The sequence below is a fragment of the Panicum hallii genome, chromosome 7 (assembly GCF_002211085.1).
Source record: "Panicum hallii strain FIL2 chromosome 7, PHallii_v3.1, whole genome shotgun sequence".
Taxonomy (NCBI): domain Eukaryota; kingdom Viridiplantae; phylum Streptophyta; class Magnoliopsida; order Poales; family Poaceae; genus Panicum; species Panicum hallii.
In genome coordinates this window covers 1654538-1673144 of record NC_038048.1, presented here as the reverse complement: position 1 = coordinate 1673144, position 18607 = coordinate 1654538, and the positions used below count along the sequence as shown (strand labels likewise).

The 18607-nt window shown below is 49.0% G+C and overlaps 1 protein-coding gene across 1 annotated transcript; it reads left to right on the top strand.

Annotated features, from left to right (window-relative positions):
* Positions 1 to 16908: 16908 nt before the first annotated feature.
* Positions 16909 to 18018, top strand: LOC112900324 (21 kDa protein-like). The gene has a single exon (XM_025969139.1). It carries the CDS (start codon positions 17176 to 17178, stop codon positions 17809 to 17811), a length of 636 nt encoding a protein of 211 aa, XP_025824924.1. The 5' UTR covers positions 16909 to 17175; the 3' UTR covers positions 17812 to 18018.
* The last annotated feature ends 589 nt before the right edge of the window (positions 18019 to 18607 follow it).

Here is an 18607-nt window from a genome sequence, read left to right as displayed (position 1 = left end):
TTTACCTAGTCCAAGTACCTTTCCTTCACTACCATTGGCAAACACAATGTTGTCACTTGCATTTTCATTTTTCTTAAAAGATGTGAACATCCTCTTCTGTCCGGTCATATGATTGAATCCACTATCAAGAACCCATTTTGATCCACCGGAGGAATATGCCTACAAAACAACTTTAGGCTCTAAATTTAGATACCCAAAGAGATTTGGGTCTTAGAGTGTTAGTGACAAGAATCTTAGGTACCCACACATTCCTTTTGATCAATGTTTCCTTTGTGAGGTACCCAACGTACTTGGCAACCACCTTACCCTTGCGGTCCCAAGTCAACACATAATCGGCATAGAACGAGCTTTGTGGAGCACGTGGCTTGGCCTTGCTTGCATGTGAGGTGTTGGTCTTGTTCACCTTGACGTGAGCTAACCTTTCGTTGCTTACTATAACATCCCGGGTTTTTCTGGAATGTTATAAATGTGCAAAAATTTTAAATTTTCAAAAACTTTTCATGTATGTGCTTTAGCTAGTTCCAAATATAAGCATGAGTTCTCTTTATCTCGAAATCTTAGTAATGCAACTCAAAATTTTTAGTGAAGGACCAATAAAATGTTAGTGTGGAATATTTTGGAGTTATTCAAATCTCATTTGTACTTGTTAATTCGAATTTAGTTTGGTTTGTTTGAGAATTTTGTGGAAATTAATTTGAATTAAGCCATTCAAATCAATTTCAAAACCTAACAATTTAATCCGACCTTAGCCCTAAGCTAGCCCAGCCCAGCCAGCTTCCTAGCTTGCTAAGCATAGCTCAGCCCGCACGGCTGTTTCGGCCCAAGGCTCCCGGCCTAGCACCACGCGGCCCAGCCCAGCTCGCTGTCGCGCGACCCTCCTCCATCCACACCGCTACCGCTGCCACCCCGACCCCACTCGTCAGCTTTCCCTTCTCCCACCTCTAGCCGCGCCACACCCCGCTCCCTCGCCGCCTCTGCCCACGCGCGCACCCGCCCCCAACGCCCACCTCCCTCGCTCCATGCCAAAACAGCGCAACATCCACACTGCCTCACTCGGGTTACGCCTGCCGCCGCGCCTCCCCCTGTCGGCCACCAAGCCTCGCGCCACATCCCTAACCCTAGCCCGGGGCCCCCTCGGATCTATGCCATGCGTCCATGGCATGGACGCTGGGGATCCCCACCGTCCTCACGCTCCCGACCGCACCAAACCCTAGCGACCACCACCGTCGAGGTGATGAGGACATCTCTCCTTGGCATACAATGCAAGGACCAATCACTAGAGCACGTGTGCGACAGTTGGATCTCAAGGTACGTTTGAACCTTGTCAATTATTTTTCAGAACTTACACTTGGTTCCATGCATGTTTTATTGATTAGGAACAATGGAGAGGATCAGCAAGGACTTGGAGAAGGTCAAGGAGTCAAGGAGGAGGAGCTAGGATGTCCACACCAAGGAGGAGTCAGGTCCAACTCGACTTCGACTCCACCTCGGATTCCAAAACCTGACTTCAACAAAATTGATGCCCTGGCCACATACGGAGTTAGATTTGGATGTTCTATATAACGTTGGAACCAGAATTTCATAAAGGCTTCCAATGGCAGCAGTCCCACCTCAAAATTCCTTCTGAGTCGACGGGAATCATCGAAACAAGTGGACGTCCAGAATCTGCCAGGGTGCTGCGTCACCATCTTTTGGGCCGCTGGCCCGTGTATCTTGTTGGAGCCCGTTAGGGTTGCATCCAGGGGACTTGCAGCCCCTAACTCATTTTTATCCAGTAGCCGTCATCACATTAGGGTTGGGGGTTTTGCTTAGATTCAATCTGTCATCAAACAGTGTCACCGTTCATCAATTTGTGAGACCCTATCTCATAACCAAGTTTGTTCAATTGCATCTCCTGTTCTTGCTTGTGTTCTTGATTGCGCTTGCAGGGATAAGCCCTCGTGGCGAGGTCATCTATGTGACACAGGTGGTAACCAGCTGAGCAGTGGTGTAGTGATTGCGAGGTTCTGTTCGTTCGGAGCCTTGGTTCATCAACGTCGAGTTCTCCACCAATCAAGTTTACCATACCTCTCGGAAGATCGGGACTCATCCTTCTATCACGAGGAGCCCCGTCAGGCCAGTACCCCGAATGACGACAACGTCGTTGCCGCTCAGCACGGCACTGCCACACCTCGCCACGGCCTTGACTCACCCCTGCTTCACCCCGTTCTTCTGCGACCGCACCGCTAGGGAACCGCCGCTCCCAGCTCCCCTACCCCCTACTGCCGGCGTGTTGCATTACGCCGCCGATGAGTCCTCCGTAGTAGCCATAGGACCACCCTACCCTGTTCTTCTGCAGGAAACCCAACGCACCGTCGTGTTCCCCGCAACTCACCGCCGCCCTCATCCTCCACCATGCATGCCGTGGGCCCGGGATGTCGAAGTCCCGCGAGCACGGGCAGCCATGCTGCAGCCCTGGGATGCCAGATGCCGCGCATGGGCGCACACCTACGGCTGGCAGTCAAGGCTGGACCTTTTGGCTCTGGCTCGCCGCGCTGCTGCTTTGCAACGCCCCCACCATACCACGCCACGGCTGCACCGGATGCGCACACCCGCACGCACGCACCTCGCTATCGTCTTGTCCTTGCCTGCGCACACACGTGCACCCCTAAACCCCCACAAGGCCATGCCTTTGCCCTTGTCCGAGCAAGGCCACACCGCCCCGCCATGCCTGCCGCGCCACTGTTCCGCCATACGCAGTCACCACCCCAGCGCGACCGCAACGTCACGTTCGCATCATGGCCAGGCCCTTTCGGGCATTTCTTCGAACATGCCCTAGGCGCACGCCACACACACACTGGCTCACACGCACACAGAACTGCACGGGCCTGAGCTGCACTGGATCTGGACACCACACCAGATCCGATGGGAGACCGACAAGAGGGCCCTGCCTATCGGGGGGAGCGTGGGGCGGTGCCCACTGCGCCTGTTCTGTCAGAGAGAGAGAGGGGGGAGGGAATGGACCGTGGGCCGGCCTGCCATGCCTAGCCAGCCCGTGAGCCCGAGCCGGCCTGTTGAGCCGCAGGCCGAGCTGACCTGTTTGAGCCAAGCCAGGCCGAGTTGGGCCTTGAGCCGGCCCAACCACTTCCGGCCCAAAAATTGGAGCCGAGCCCCTTTTCCCTTTTCCTTTTTCACAGACCGATGGACCCCGCCTGTTAGCCTCGAGGTGAGATTGACCAGTGGGTCCCGTGACTCGCTGACCTCGTTGACCGTTGACTAGTCAACGCTGACGTTAGCAGGGCCCACTGCTGACGTTAGCTGGTAATGACCCCCTGCTGACGTCATGCTGCCATCAGCATACCACGTAGCACGCTTTGGTGCTACCACATGTCACTGCTGAGTAATTTTCTATTCCGAAATTCTTTTTTTAATTTTAGAAATATATTTTTCCTTAGAAAATTTATAATAAATCAACCGGATCCTAGAAAATTATGAAGCCAGTTCCATAATTCTTCTAAAATCATGAACTACCTGTTAGAGTAGTTTTGTGGTGATTTAGGTCTTATTTGGCATCTTTTGTGCACTTTTACATTTTAGTCCTTGCCCTTACTCGTATTTACAAATAGGACCTAGCTACGAGGAGCTGATCGACGACCATGACCACCCTGAAGCCTAGGAGGACTTCGAAGAACCACCAGGTTCACGCCCATCTACGATCTGATTACCTATTAGGCATTGCTTGCTAGATGTGCTATCGCTTCATGATGTATTACTATGAGATGAGCCTGCATAGCCTATTTATTTACCTGTACTCCTTGCAATCCTATCACACTTGAATATTATATGAAATGCCTTGCTATGCTTTGCATGTCTATGAGTGGGAATGGATGGATGGTCTTGGTGTGAGTGGAGATACACTTTCTAGGAGTTGGTGAATAGAGCTTTTACCCGGGAGCGGGCGAACTTAACTCGATCGTGGATCGAGGGCTTGGAGTGTGTATCTTGGCATACTGTACGGAGTACCTGTGGTGGGTACAACTTGTTGGCTACTTGTTTGAGGTGTTGGAGGCACCCGTAAAGGGTGTAGTTGCGGACCATTGCGGTGGAGATGCTTATGACGAAGATGCCCACTTCGGCAATTGAGAACTAGGTGAGAGTAACTATGATTAGTGGGACTATGTTAAGCGTGCACACCACTTACCCATTATAAGGGTGGGCCTGGTCCGGGGCTAGCAAGTGCGGTACCAAGCCGGTAGGAGGATCGAGTATCGGTGCAGGGGGAGGAGGTGCCGACCTCACGTTCCCTGAGATGCAAGGGAGGCTTCACAATCCCAGGGCGACCTCTTGCGGGAGGATGCGCCCAAGACCCAGGAAAGCCGGATGGTGCCATGGCTCCTAGCCTTGTTTCAGAAGACCGGTGTCTCGTCGCTCAGTCAGCTGATCCCCAGCTAGCGTCGATTCGAGTGGGTCCAGTGTACAACCCCTGAAGGGTGAAAACTATACGTATAGCCACGTCCTCGGTCATGGACAGCCCTACAATTCTGTTGCTCTTATTAGATAGCGATACTCATGATTTCTACCTCCCTCTAGAGATGACATCCTGCCTGGGGCAGTTGAGATGTGAGGAGAGGAAGTCCTCGCATCGGCTTGGTGGTTTTGGAAGGTGTGTGTTGGACCGGGAGTCTGGAATGCCGGAAAGGCCCGAGTTCGGAGTTTGGAAGATGTAACACCCTAATATAATTTTCCTCAATTTTTTAATGAATTTATTTTGGCTCAAATAAAATTTTCGAGGCTTTCTCTAATTTATCTTGCATTTAAAGTAATTTTATAACACAAGAAAATAAAATTTATTATAAGGTCAACATGTTTGTGCGTTCATGCTGGAGCATTGTTTTCCTTATGTTGAGTTTATAGGGTTTGAATTCGAATTTATTTGAATTCAAATAGTTGTGTTTGAATAGTTTGAGTAGAGAAAAGAAGAAAAGGAAAGAAAAGAGAAAGGCAGCTCAACCCAGCCCAAACCATCTCTCAGCCCGGCCTGCTCTCCTTCTCCTCCTCCCCTTGGGCCGGCCCCTTTCTCTCCCTGGCAGCCCATTCCCCCTCTCCCCCTTTTCTCCCCGCATGGGCCACGCCCGGCCCAGCTCTCCCCTGCTCCTCAGCCCGAGTGCGTCACTCCCCCTCCCTCTCTCCGACCTGGTGGCCCCACTGGTCAGGCTCTTCCCCCTCCTTGCGCCCTCCTCTATTTCCCCCTCTGGCCAATCCCAGCCCCGGTGAGCATCCCCTCGTCCCCAAGATCGTTTTGCGCTAATCATTGGAGCCCCTAGCTTCCTGCAACGGCCGGACCGCCGTTTGCCAGTGCACCGCCACGAGGATTAGCCCCTCTCCGCCGGCCACTCCGCCCTGTGCCTAATGCCCCGTGCCAGAACCCTCGGTAGCTTTCTAGTGTTGTGCTGGTGCTGAACCGTGCGGGACTCAGCCCAAACCCGAGCCGGAACCACGCTCGCGCCGTTCACGGCGACCCCGTGCCGCCCTCCGCTGTGGAGAGCCTCGACCGGATCCCAATCCGCCGCCCTGGGTGTCCTGTAGAGTTCACGGTGCCGCGAGCTTCCTCCAGGGCCTGACCTCGTGCAAGATGGGGCCCAGATGGCCGAGATAGGCCATCTCCGGCGAGCCGCCGCCACGGGGGTGCTCTCCGGCGAGCAATTGCCACTGCCAGTGCCCGACCCCCCCATCCCCTTTGGTTCGCACCGCCAGATCTTGATCCAACGACCCAGAATAGAAGATACCGTTTCAGCCTGGTATTCTTGCTAAAGAGCCCCTGCCCTTTTCGAAAACCAACCCGCAATCCATCTCTAGTTCAAAAGTAATTGCAGTTAGGTCCTGTTTTATTCGTTTAGGCCCCTGAGTGCTTTAGAAATAGAACCCGCCGTCCACCCCCGGTGTTTTTGCGGGTTAGACCCGAGATCTAACCTTTAATTATGTTTAGGCCCTCGGTTTTCGCACAGAAACCCCTGGTTTTCCTGTTTTCTTACAGAAGGCCCCTGGACCTTGTTTTTGCCCTAGATTTCACGTCTTAGCTCCGTTTTAGGCGGTTTTCGCGCTCACGCGATCGTTGTAACATGTAGAACAGTTCTATCCTAGTTCTGTATGCTGTTTTTATGTAATGTTATACTGTTTCTTATCTTTTGTCTTTGCTTGTATGTATGTGTATGTGTATGTGCTGGACCATGTTTTGGCGTTGCGATCGTGAGTAGACGCTGAGCCTTTGGACGAGTACCAGGAGCCCCTTTCTGCAGAGCAGTTTGAGCAGCAGCAGGAGAACTTTGAGGAAGGCAAGTATAACATGAATATCCTATCATTTTTTAAATACAATTTCATACTGCATTTTAATTCTGTATGCCTATAAGGACTTCCTAGCCACCTTTTATCCTTTATAAAAAAATACCTTGGGTTGCATTTTGGTTAGTTTTGCTAGGTGCTTCACTCTCACACACCTCGGTCCTTTTTAATTAATTTGATTAATGGTTATATGCAACTTAATTCTAAGAGTGACCTTCTGTGTTGTGTGCTTGAGCGGCTCACGTCTCCTTAAAATATGTTTTTATTAGAAACATGGTTTAGGGGGCCAGCACGGTGCTTAGTGCTTGGTTGGTCACTCTCCATAAGGACCGGTTCATAGAGCGACAACCTGGAATAACCGCGCAACCACAAGACTGGAATGGGACGGTCTTGACCTACTAATTAGGTCATTTTGGTTTGGAGTAACTTACCTGCGGGGCAAGAGGGGTGATAAGCTTCAATGATCCCTGCTCCTCCGGCTTGGTCTGTGCTGTGTGCTTGTACCCCCGTGAGGTGGGCCCCATCGTCGCTGATCCAGAAACCTTAGCGGTTACACCTTACTAACGTGATCCTTTGTAACGGTCTCGTAGTGCGCTTGCTAGTCATCTCACCTAAGGAAGTGTGATGAACAACTAGCGTAGCTCATGACTTGTGGGTAAAGTTGTGCAACCTCTCGAGAGTGTAAAACTGGTATACTAGCCGTGCTCACGGTCATGAGCGGCCCAGATCCTCTGTCTGATTAGTGGGTTGTACCTTGGTGGTTTGGCTTGGTTTCTCAGTAGTCTATTGCTTAATCTTGATTAATTATTATGTAACTTGGGTTATGGTAATTCATCCACTTGTAGTAATTAGCTTTAATAAAATTTGCCAAGATTAAAAGCTAATGCAGTTGAGTCAGCTAACCCTAGAGCCTCATAATTCGTGTTATACTTGTTGAGTACAAGTTGTGTACTCACACTTGCCTTCTCTACTCTTCTGTTCTCTCTGGAACATCTTCGACTGCTGTTCAGTACCAGGCGACGTGGAGGACTACATCAGCGGACTCGACGATTTCTAGGCGTTGTCTCCCAGCCGACGTCCCTGTGGCACCCTATTCTTCATGTATTTATTTTACGCTTCCGCATTCCTTGAACTGATTCTTGATTCAGTTGTAATAAAGATATTCATTTATAATTTATATGCTTTTTTTTTGAGATACGTGTTGTGATATCTTGATGATTCTGTTGTATATATGCGTGACTTGATCCTGGCGCATATATGATTGCTCGATTTATGTTCTTATAAATCGGGTGTGACAGAAGAAGTTATATATTTATATTGTTGCGCAGGCATAGGAAACTCTAGCTTAATTCCTTAAACTTTTGTTATACCCTTAGTATAGTCCACTTTAAAGCTTTCATTTCGGATGGTGACGTGAACCTATCCCATACCTTGGGGATAGCCTAGTACGATGCAGGATCCGACCCGGAGTTCGACCCCAACGATGACGGTTGGTACAATTGAAGCCCGTGCTACGCTCGAGTTGCCTGTGGAGGAGATTCCAGAAGATGAAGGAGGGCCTGAAGCCTAGCTACCGCTATCTATTGTCTGCTTGTTCGCTCTAGCCGAGAGGCTTGTAATGAATTCCGTCTTACAAATCCTATGGATTTATGTAATAATTAAATCCATGATTGACCTTATGCAAAGTATGACTATGATATTACGATCGGAATGAGTTCTGTATATGATAGCGCTGATCCAGGGACTATCACAATGATACAAGGAGTTGGACTCTCAATTTGGGAATCCGGTTCGTTTCACTTACCATCAACCCTTGGACGAATGGGTATCATTCCTCCAAGAATAGCTCCATTAGCCCCAACACCGGACGTCTTGTTGTTTTTGATGAAAGGGATGGGTTCTTGACGACCTTGTTCATCCTTACCTAAACCCTTCCTTTCACAAAACCATACTTCTTCATGTAGCCACTTCCAAAGGCTTTGGTGTGCTTCTCAAACTCACCTATCTTTTGGGTTGACTTGTCCTCTTTGATCAAGGTTGTGTGCCTAGTGATCTCACTTTTCATGACATGCATCTCTGCAAGGCTAGTGGCACAAGATTCAGCATTTACATTACAACATCTTGCACAACCATTGCTAGTGGTAGAAATAGAGGATTTGGTTGCATCATTGGAGCTACAGGAGGTGCTTTCCTTAAGGATATCATGTTCCACTTCAAGATCTATGTGTTTGGTATGTAAACATAAGAAGTTCTCATGAAGTGTATCATTTGCACCCTTAAGTTGAGCATTTGATTCATTGGCCAAAGAGAGTTCTTTAGTCAATTTCATAACCTTTTCTTTCTCCTTAGCTAGAGACTCCTCAAGTTCAAGAACCTTGTCAATTTTGGCTTTGAGCAAGTCCTCTTGCACCTTGAAACTCTTCCTTTCTTTGGATAGAGATTTCTCAAGGCCTACGATTTTCTCTCGCTCAAGCCTAATTAACTCTTCTTGAACCTCAAGAGTCTCATCCCTATCCTCTATCTTTATCATAAGCTTCATTATTTTATTGTTGCCTTTTTACCAAGTTCTTTTATCATCAAGAGTATCATCATCATCATCATCATCATCGTGGTTGGGTTTGGAGTTTACCTTTTCCCCTTTTGCCATGAAGCAAGTGGGAGTGAAGTCATCTTCATCATCGGTGAGATCTCCAAAGAGTGAAGACTTGGTGATGTGAGCTTCCACGACCATGGTTGCCACACCCTTATCATTGGAGGATGATTCTTCACACTAGAGTCCTATTCCACACCAAGATGAGCTTCACTCGTGTACCTCTTTTTGCCTTTGCTATGCTCCTTGTTCTCACCCTTGTTCTTGTTCTTTGGGTTGGGGCAATCGGCAATGAAATGACCAACTTCCCCACACCCAAAGCATGGCTTGTTGGACCTCCTTGTGACCTGCTTCTTCTCTTGTTGTTGAAGTATCCATCCCTCTTCATCACTTTCTTGAATCTCTTGATGAACAAGGCTATGTCATCATCACTATTACTATCACTCTCCTTCTTTGATGATGTGCTCTCAACTATAGTTTTTTCCTTTGTCCTTCTTGCTTGCTTTGAGAGCCACACCATTGTTCTTCTCCATTTGCTCATGAATTCTTGACATCTCTTGAGAGATCTTTGCTTCCTTCATGGTGATAAGATGTTGCTCTATTCTTCCAATCACATCTGTAGGAGTAAACCTCTTGAAGCCTCTCTTCTCCCTTGTCAATGTGGGCAAGTTAACATCTCTAGCCATGTATGCCATCAAGATCTTGTCAACTACATCTTTGTCACTCCACTTGTCACCACCAAGTGCTCTAATCTTGTCCACAATTTTGTTAAATTGGTTGAACATTTCTTGTGGTGTCTCATTCTCACAAATGATGAACCAATTGAGTTCTCCTTCTAGTGTATGAATTCTTCCTTCACGCACTTTTCTTGTACCTTCATGGTTGACTTGGAGTGTGTCCCATATTTGCTTAGCCGAGTCCATTCGATCAACCTTGTCAAACTCTTTCGGACTCAAAGAGCTAAGTAGTATGGAAGCGGCTTGCATGTTGCGTTAAATCTCAAATTCTTCTTGAGTGATAGGTTCATCTTCCTTGAGAATGTTGACACCTACACACACAATCTTCCAAAGGTTCGGAATGATCCCAATCAAATACAGATGCATTGAGTGTCGCCATGAAGAGTAGCCCATTCCATCGAAATGAGGGGGCTTCCCTAGGTTAATAGATGCACTTTGGGAGGATCCACTTAAACGATCATAATTGAAACTAGTTTTTGTGAAGGTTTTAGTACTTCCCTTTTTGGTTACCTTTATTGACTTGGAGTCGGAGGCAGAGTCCTCATCTGAAGATTCTACTTCTTTCTTCTCATCTTCATTGTTGCCAACATTCTTCTCTTTTGGTTCACCATCATCTACTGTGGTTGGAATTTCCTCTTGTGTGTTTGACATGTTGATTCTCCAAGCGATTAGGCTTTAATTTGGAGACCAAAGCTCTAAGACCAATTGAAAGGATCTAGAAGTCGACTAGAGGGAGTGAATAGTCAAAATTGAAAATTTACAACACTTAAAACAATCCTGTCATTAACTTTTGGGGTCTCCGGATATTTGTCCGGAATCTCCGCAACTTCCAGAGATTCCAAAGAAATGTCCAGCTACTCCGGAGAAACGTACTGAGTTCAAACTCAGCCAATCAAACCTCAACCAAAAGTAGATCAAAGTAATTTTCAAGGTTTATGGACTTGTTTCTACCCCTTTGCTCCAACTGCCTGCAGTCAAAACCTTTCCAACAAGTAGATGAAGAGCAAACCCTAGAATTCTAGGTCCAACCAAGAACAACAACAAAACACAAAGTAAATGCACGAAGACTCAAGGATTTGTTTTTCGAAGTTCAGCTCCCCACAAGAATCCTACATCTCCGTTTAGGTACCCAAAAAGAACACTTACTTCTTGAGCTATGAAGCCTCCCCTTAGCAACCCCAACGTCACTAAGGTCACTTACTATATCAAGGTGGTTGTACAAACATCCCAGGGCACACCACAAGCTTGGGTGCTCGACAGGCGACGCCTAGCCGGCTAGGAGCTTGAAGCTCCAAGAGTAACAAACACGAAATCCACATACTTGATGAAAAATGAAGTGCTCAAGAGATGGGAAATCAGCTCACTAGCACTCTCACTTCAATTTCCCCTCAATCCCCTCACCAAATCTTGCTTGGAAGTCAAAGAAGGGAGTGAGGAGGGCTCTTGAATGCTTAGAAATGAGGGCAGGTGAGTTCTGGTCAGAGGGAGTTAATGTGAAGGAGGCGAAGGGGTATTTATACCCCAGCCCCCAAAACTAACCATTCGCGTATATCCGAACTCTGGACACTCCGTAGAATCCCATGTTCGGAGACTCCGCATATATCCGAACTCTGGACACTCTGTAGAATCCCATGTCTGGAGAATTCTCTGGAAACTCCGGACTTTTCTGCAGGATCACTCTAAAGATATCCCAAGTGTTGTTTGAGTGCAAAGGTGTCTCTCATAGGTTTGTTAGATCATCTTGAGCATCTATTTCTATGCAAAACGAGTACATTTCATGTCCCTTTTGATAGTACGGCATTCCTATACTCAATTTCAAAATATAAACAAATTAAATCCTCATGATTCTTCGCTTTGCAACTTTCATTTCCTTCTTTTTGGTAGTCATCTCCATTCATTGATTCTTATATCACCTGTGATACCTGCTCATCATGCTTATAGATTGCATTAGTCCCACAAGCGTATGTCATTAATCAACCAAAACCCACTAAGCGGGCCTAGATTTTCTTTCATATAGTTAAGTAGATGAGAAAGATTAAAACATGAGAAAGGTGTGAATGATGGATCGGAACTTGGGCAAGTGCAGTAGGATCAATTGGGAGTGGAATCCAAGTGGCTTAGACTTGCTCGAGTTGGTTAAGGTCCGTCTCTTTGGACGACAGTTTCTCGAGCACCATCCCGTACAAACCACATTCTTAATATGGTAATAATGATAAGCTAAGTAGCATATGCGCACCCTCCACTGAGCGGATTTGGCATGATTATGATGGGATGTAGGTGGCGGTTCCGTCGAACCTATCCATCTTGGCCGTTTGTTTAGCGTCAGGGATGGACATGCGAAAGGTCGACATATGAATTATTGCTTATGTACCAACGGGTTGTATGGCCAATAGTTTCGTGTTGTGATGAAAAAGTTGTATAGCCCTTCAAGGTCTTAATCTATTGCAATAACTACGCTCTTGATCATTAAGCATGATTTCTGAGGTTCGCTCCAATGTAGTGTAGCATCATGAAGTTCATGGAAGATTGAGCTCATGTTTACATGATCACTTTACTTATGCCTTTATATTGGTATGGTGCTTGATATGTAGATGCTATCTATTTTTCTTATTCACTTAATAATATTTTCTAGCATTTTTATAGTTTAACACTAAAACTTGACAAGCCTCATGCATCCACCAAATGTATAGTTTTATGGATAAGTCCTGCGATGTTGCTGTTAAGTTGATTTGCAGGTTTTCTTCTAAGGAGTGATGACCATGTTCATCCCGCTGGAGCCGACAATGTGGATGGATGGTGGAAGTCCCTCAAAGCTTATGCAAGTGGTGTCTTGTGGGTAAGGACACCATTATTGCCCCTTAATACTTTCAAAATTCCGTTGCGTTTTAGATCTCAATCTAAGAAAAACATGATAGGATAGCTATCTATACCTAGACTACATCTTAATTGGTAAAGAGCCTCACTTTAATTGGTGAAAACTCTCATGTTTTGGTTATATATGCTATATTTAAAATGCATGAAATTTTATAAGATAATCAAGACTTGTTTAAAATTTGCTCTCTTATGTGTCCTTGTGATGGCTGCAAGTTGCTCCTGAATGATGCTCAAGACGTACACAAGGGACTACCAAATCAAACATAGTTTCACATTACTCGCATATGTGGCACAACCTTTCGTCAAATCTCTTGCCAACACTTACGAAAATGGAAAATGGCTCATTACCGTATGCCAACATGTATCTAACATTGCGTTTCTTTACTGATGTCAGTAGGGGAGGCCCCATCTATTTTTTATATAATATTTTTTTTATTTTGTTTAGATCTATTTTTAATTCGCTCCAATGAGAAGTTGAATCTAGACGTATTGGGTGCTAGTCGGGTGCTCTAACCACTAAGCTAGAATGCATCTAACGTATTTAGCTCCAACCCGGTTGACCAATACAAGATCTTGAAGTATGCGAGTAGGATTCTGTACTGGATACTAACTCAAGTAGGTCTAAATGAAGGAAATATATTTTCTTAGGTCTATCCAAAGATGGTGGACACTGAAATATGACCACATTCTATTTCTTTTTTTTTATGAAAGAATCTTTATTTCAAGATGAAATGACTATAATGCTATTTCGTTTTTGCTAGGTGGCCGGTTCTCCTGGTCGACTAACCTCGACAGGCAAACCGAACCAGGCATCTTCTTATAAGTCTTTGCTCTTAGGAACATAAAACTGATGCCTGCATGTGAAGGAATAGAGTCACAGATTATCATCGGTGACTTTCGAAGAAAAAAAGGATTACCTTCAGTAACACCAGATGGACTGATTGATGGACGAATGGGAAGCTGGCCCTTTCATCACAGCATTTTAACTGATGGACTATACATGATCTCGTATGCAGCAGTGAACCTATTTGCGGCCCATGTTTCAAGCCCATCCTTAGTCATTCCTGCTATAGAGAGCGATGGGCCGTCCTTGCAAGTAGCAAATGTTTTCATTTTCCACCTATCAAATGCGCCTCTCCTCAAACAAAGAAGAAAATAACGACTTTTTGTTTTATATTTCCTATCTTTTTTATTTGCAAAAATAAATACCTAAACAGATTATTTGCAAAAAATAATCTTTCATCATTTGAATAGCTCGACGAAAGGACAGGATTCTATTAAAGATGGGAGCCTAGTTGGATGAATAGCCGAGAGTGCCATCCATAAAAAATTCTCCTGATGAGTTCCCTTGGTGATGGGAGAATATCATTGGTGAAGCTTCCTGATGGCCTAAGTTTGTGGTGTTTTGGCTCCCGAGACCATGGGGTAAATTCTTATATCGAATTTGCATCTTCTTGCTCGTCATTTTACGTTTTCACGTTTCATTCGTACAATTTGAGTGCTTTACATTCCTAGAGTACTCCAATGCACGTTACAAGGAAAGCATGTAAATGAGCACTACCATATCATGGAATTGATCATGGCTCTTTGTTTGTTTCAGCTCTTGGGAGGGTTGATCGACCATTTAAAATCAGCCAGAAGCTGAAATAAACGGGGCTCAGCAGAAGTGGTTGGTTATGGCATGGGACTAGTGTCTCATGTGAATTTCGTCTGGGGAGAGCCCGCCAGCCAGGCCGAAGGCCACTCAGGCAACCAATTACATAGTTGTGCTTCATGTATGGGAAATTGGGGGGATATGCTTGCAAAGGCTGGCGAACTGGAGGATGCCTTTGAGCAGTGGCGGAGGACGCAGCAAAATCAAGGTATGGCTCAACTTATGGCGGCGCAGCACGGCCCGGGGCGGGGCGGGGCGGTCGATAATAGTTCTTGCAGCAGGAGCGGGTGGCAGCAATGGCACCGGATTCTGAAAGGCTTTAAGCTGAAACAGGACATTGAGTCATTGATGGACTGTTTGTTATATGGACACTAACACTTGGAATTTGGAAAGGTCCCCTTAGCTTTGCAGGACGCCCGGGGCGGCGGCGCGGCGCGGAGCGGCCAGGGGCGGGGGCACGGCCGCGTGGGGCGGTGGAGGCCCGGGGCGGCGCGGCGCGGTGGAGGGCGGCTGGCGACCCGGGGCGGGGCGGGGCGGGGCGGCGCGGCCCGGGGCCGCGCGGCTCGGCGCGGGGCGGGGCGGGGCGGCGCGGCGCGGCGCGGTGGAGGGCGGTGGAGGGCGGCCGGCGACCCGGGGCGGGGCGGGGCGGGGCGACGCGGCCCGGGGCGGGGGCGCGGGGCGGTGGAGGCCCGGGGCGGCGCGGCGCGGCGCGGGGCGGGGGCGCGGGGCGGTGGAGGCCCGGGGCTGCACGGCTCGGCGCGGCGCGGGGCGGGGCGGCGTGGCGCGGTGGAGGGTGGTGGAGGGCGGCCGGCGACCCGGGGCGGGGCGGGGCTGGGCGGGGCGGCGCGGCCCGGGGCGGGGGCGCGGGGCGGTGGAGGCCCGGGTCGGCGCGGCTTGGCGCGGCGCGGGGCGGGGGGCGGTGGAGGCCCGGGGCGGCGTGGCTCGGCGCGGCCGGGGGCGGCGCGGCGCGGGGCGGGACGGGGCGGGGGAGGGCGGCCGGCGGGGGACCGCGGACGGGTGGAGGCGGAGCCGTGGAGGGCGACCGGCGGCGGACGAGTGGAGGGCGGCGGACGAACTGGACAGGAGGCAGGAGCCGCGAGCAGAGCGTGAGCCGTGATGGGCTGAGCCTGAGCCGCTTAGGGTTAGGGTTATCTATTTTTCATCCTTTCTTGGGCCAGGCCAAGGTATTGCTTGGGCAATACCGGGCCACATTGGGCCCTCCGCCCATGCCTTTGAGCCAGGTATTGAAGATTGATGGGACAAACCTCAATGTCTTCCATTTGAGATATATTTTTAATCTATTCTTTTGAAAGTTGTCCATCTTCATTTTCGTTTCAAAACGAAAGTTGACCACCTTCTCCAATCTGCCCCCTCCTCCCCACTGTGGCCCATGAGAGCACATTGCCGCACCATGCCCATTGCTGCCCCGCTAAATCCTACCTTCAACCAAACCGAGGTGGTTGCTTGCGCCCGCTGTCAAATCCCCAATCCTAGTTCTACACTCGCCCGGACGCAACCCAACCCACGGTCAACATGCCGTTGGGGGAGCGCCCGTGTGTGGCCCCGTAGGCCCAGCATTTATACGGCGCCTCCTTTCCCTTTCCTCCCTTTCCCCTTCCTCTTTCCTCCCTTCTTTTTTCTCTACATGAGAGTATGGCGAGACGGGAGCGTAGCAGGCGGTGGAACAGGTTCCGACGGAGCAGCACAAGATGGGGCCGCGGAAGGCTCTCGCGGGGGGCCTCGGCAGGCTGCCCGGCGGCAGCGCCTGCTGGAGCGCGGAGGGAGGGCCGTCGGGCACAGTGACCTCCCCTCGCGGGAGCGGCGACCCACGACGGTGAGCGCGGCATGCTCCCCGCCGGAGTGGCGGCGACGATGCCCGGAGCGCTAATTTTTTTCCTTTTTTTTCAAGTTTTCCTTTCTACGAGTATAACTTTTTTTCCCGATTTTTTTCTTCCAAAAAAAGATTTTGTACCAACTTTTTTCCCAGTTTTTTGTTCATCATTTTTCTTTCAGAAACTTTATTTCCGATCTTCCAAATGTTTTCGTATAACTTTGTTCTCTTTTCTTTCTGCAAACTTTTTGCCTACAACGTTTTGTTTTAAAATTTTTGTTCATAACCTTTTTTGTAAATTTTTTGCTTCATTTTCTGTCCCAGAACATTTTTCCCAATCTTTGTTTCAAATTTTGTCAAAAAAATTTATTTCTAAAAGTTTTCTTAAACTTTGGTGTATAATTTTTTTTGAATTTATTATGTAGAGAGCGAGATCAACCGTAAGAAGCGCTTCTTACCGTCAACCAATTTGGTTGACCATAAATTAGCGTGGCCTTGTCAAACCTCCCTGTGGGGCATCCTCCATCACCTGCCGGCAGCGTCGCTGGACCAGGCACCACCCCTACTCACTTATAATATCATTCCCAAACCTCAAACGCAAACCCTAATTATCTTCTTCAACTTCGGCAAGTGAGCTTGGGCACCACTATGCCTCCGTTCGAGACAGAGAGAGTGAAACTTGATAGCAGTGTATTTATTGTTGTATTGTCCACTTACTCAATTGACACCAAAAAGAGCTCACTCTTTGCTTTTATAAAACTTGAAAAATATGTGTAAAAGTTGTTTCCCCCTGTTTTGCTCCTACTTGAACTCGCATTAATAACCAGTGTGAAAACACACCAACCACTTTATTTATAACGGTAGGAATAATGGGTCTTGATAGATTATAGACAGATTGCAGGACCACCGGAATTTATGCGAGGAACCGGGGTACGGTGCTTCTTCCATTCCATGGTTGAGTGAGCCAGCGTCGTGTCGTGGAGGGTCAAATTCCAAACGCATTCCTGGTCGTCTCGTCTGTGGCGTTTCCACTGCCCCGCTTTGCCGTTGCCGCGTCGGTCAGTCATCATCGTCAGAATTAATAAAACCAGAAAAAAAAAGCAACGAATCAGCTCGCCATTCCCAGAGTGAGTCTGTCTGTCTGTCTGAGAGAGAGAGGAGAGGGAGGGAGATGAGGCGCCACCACCACCACCACCACCTTGTCCTGCTCGCCTGCCTCTTGGTCCTCGCCGCGGCCGCGGCGTCGCCGGCGAAGCCGAAGCCCTCTTCTTCCTCCGCGGTCGCCCCGGCCATCGCGGTGGACTTCGTGCGCCGCTCGTGCCGCTCGACGCGGTACCCGCGCGTGTGCGAGAGCACCCTGATCCCCTGCGCGCCCGCCGTGGGGCGCAGCCCGCGGCGCCTGGCGCGGGCGGCGCTGGTGGTGGGCGCCGACCGCGCGCGCAACTGCTCCGCCTACATCCGGGCCGCCGGGGGAGCCGCCGGCTCCTCCAAGACCGGCAAGGGGGCGATGAAGGACTGCGCGGAGCTGGCGCGCGACGCGGAGGAGCGGCTGCGGCAGTCGGCGGCGGAGATGGAGCGGATGGGGCGGGCGGGCACCCCGCGCTTCGCGTGGTCGCTCGGCAACGTGCAGACCTGGGCCAGCGCCGCGCTCACCGACACTGACACCTGCCTCGACTCCCTCGCCCAGGCCCGCGGCAAGGTGGACGGGGACGCCGTCAAGAGGCGGGTGGTGGCCGTGGCGGAGGCCACCAGCAACGCGCTCGCGCTCGTCAATAGGCTCGACCCGGCGCCGCACCGCCTGCGCTAGCTAAGGAGGAAATCGCAGTCCTCGTCCTCCATGTACAATCTCCTTGTTGGCTGTATGGATCGCTCTCAGTGATGATGATTAAAAACTAGAGATCGCCCAATTTAATTCCGTGGTTCGTTGTTCTTGCCTGTGAGGAACTGTTTGCCAGTATTCAGATTTTTCTGCTTATCATGGTTACTGAAATAATCCAAGCTGTGATTAATCTAATATCCTGGCATTGAACTGGTGGCTTAAAGGGTGCATTACGAGATATGATGAAGGGATGATAAAGCCTGTGACTCCCAGTCTGCAAAACAGAAACAAAAATCAGTGGCAAGAATCATCTAAGCACTCGCCGTTGGCCATTTGCTCATCCAAGAACGCAAGCAGTGCTCTGTTCTTCAAGGCCATATTGGCATGATGAGTTTCTTCGGTTATCAGCATGATAATACTTGCACTAGTTTATCGTTTGCTGGTTTTGCTGACTGATCTAGGACTGGTAGCTGATTGCAGGTCAAATTACAGTTCTAACAAGTTTGCGTGTCTGCATTTAGTTTCCTAAAATGGAGATCAGAGTACATGGTCACGTGGATGAATGATGAGTCACCCTAGCTATGGGCTATGGCAAACTCTGAATCAGAATTCCATCTTCCTGCAGTTACAATCTACGTGGAGCACCCGAAAATTGTCAACTGATGCCATGCCGGCCACACACCACCAGGCACCAGTGTTTGCTAGCTTGCAGGGCCACCACGCACATGAGCATCTGCATTAATTCAGCCTTGCAAGCAGGTATAAGTATCTAGCAAAGTTGGTG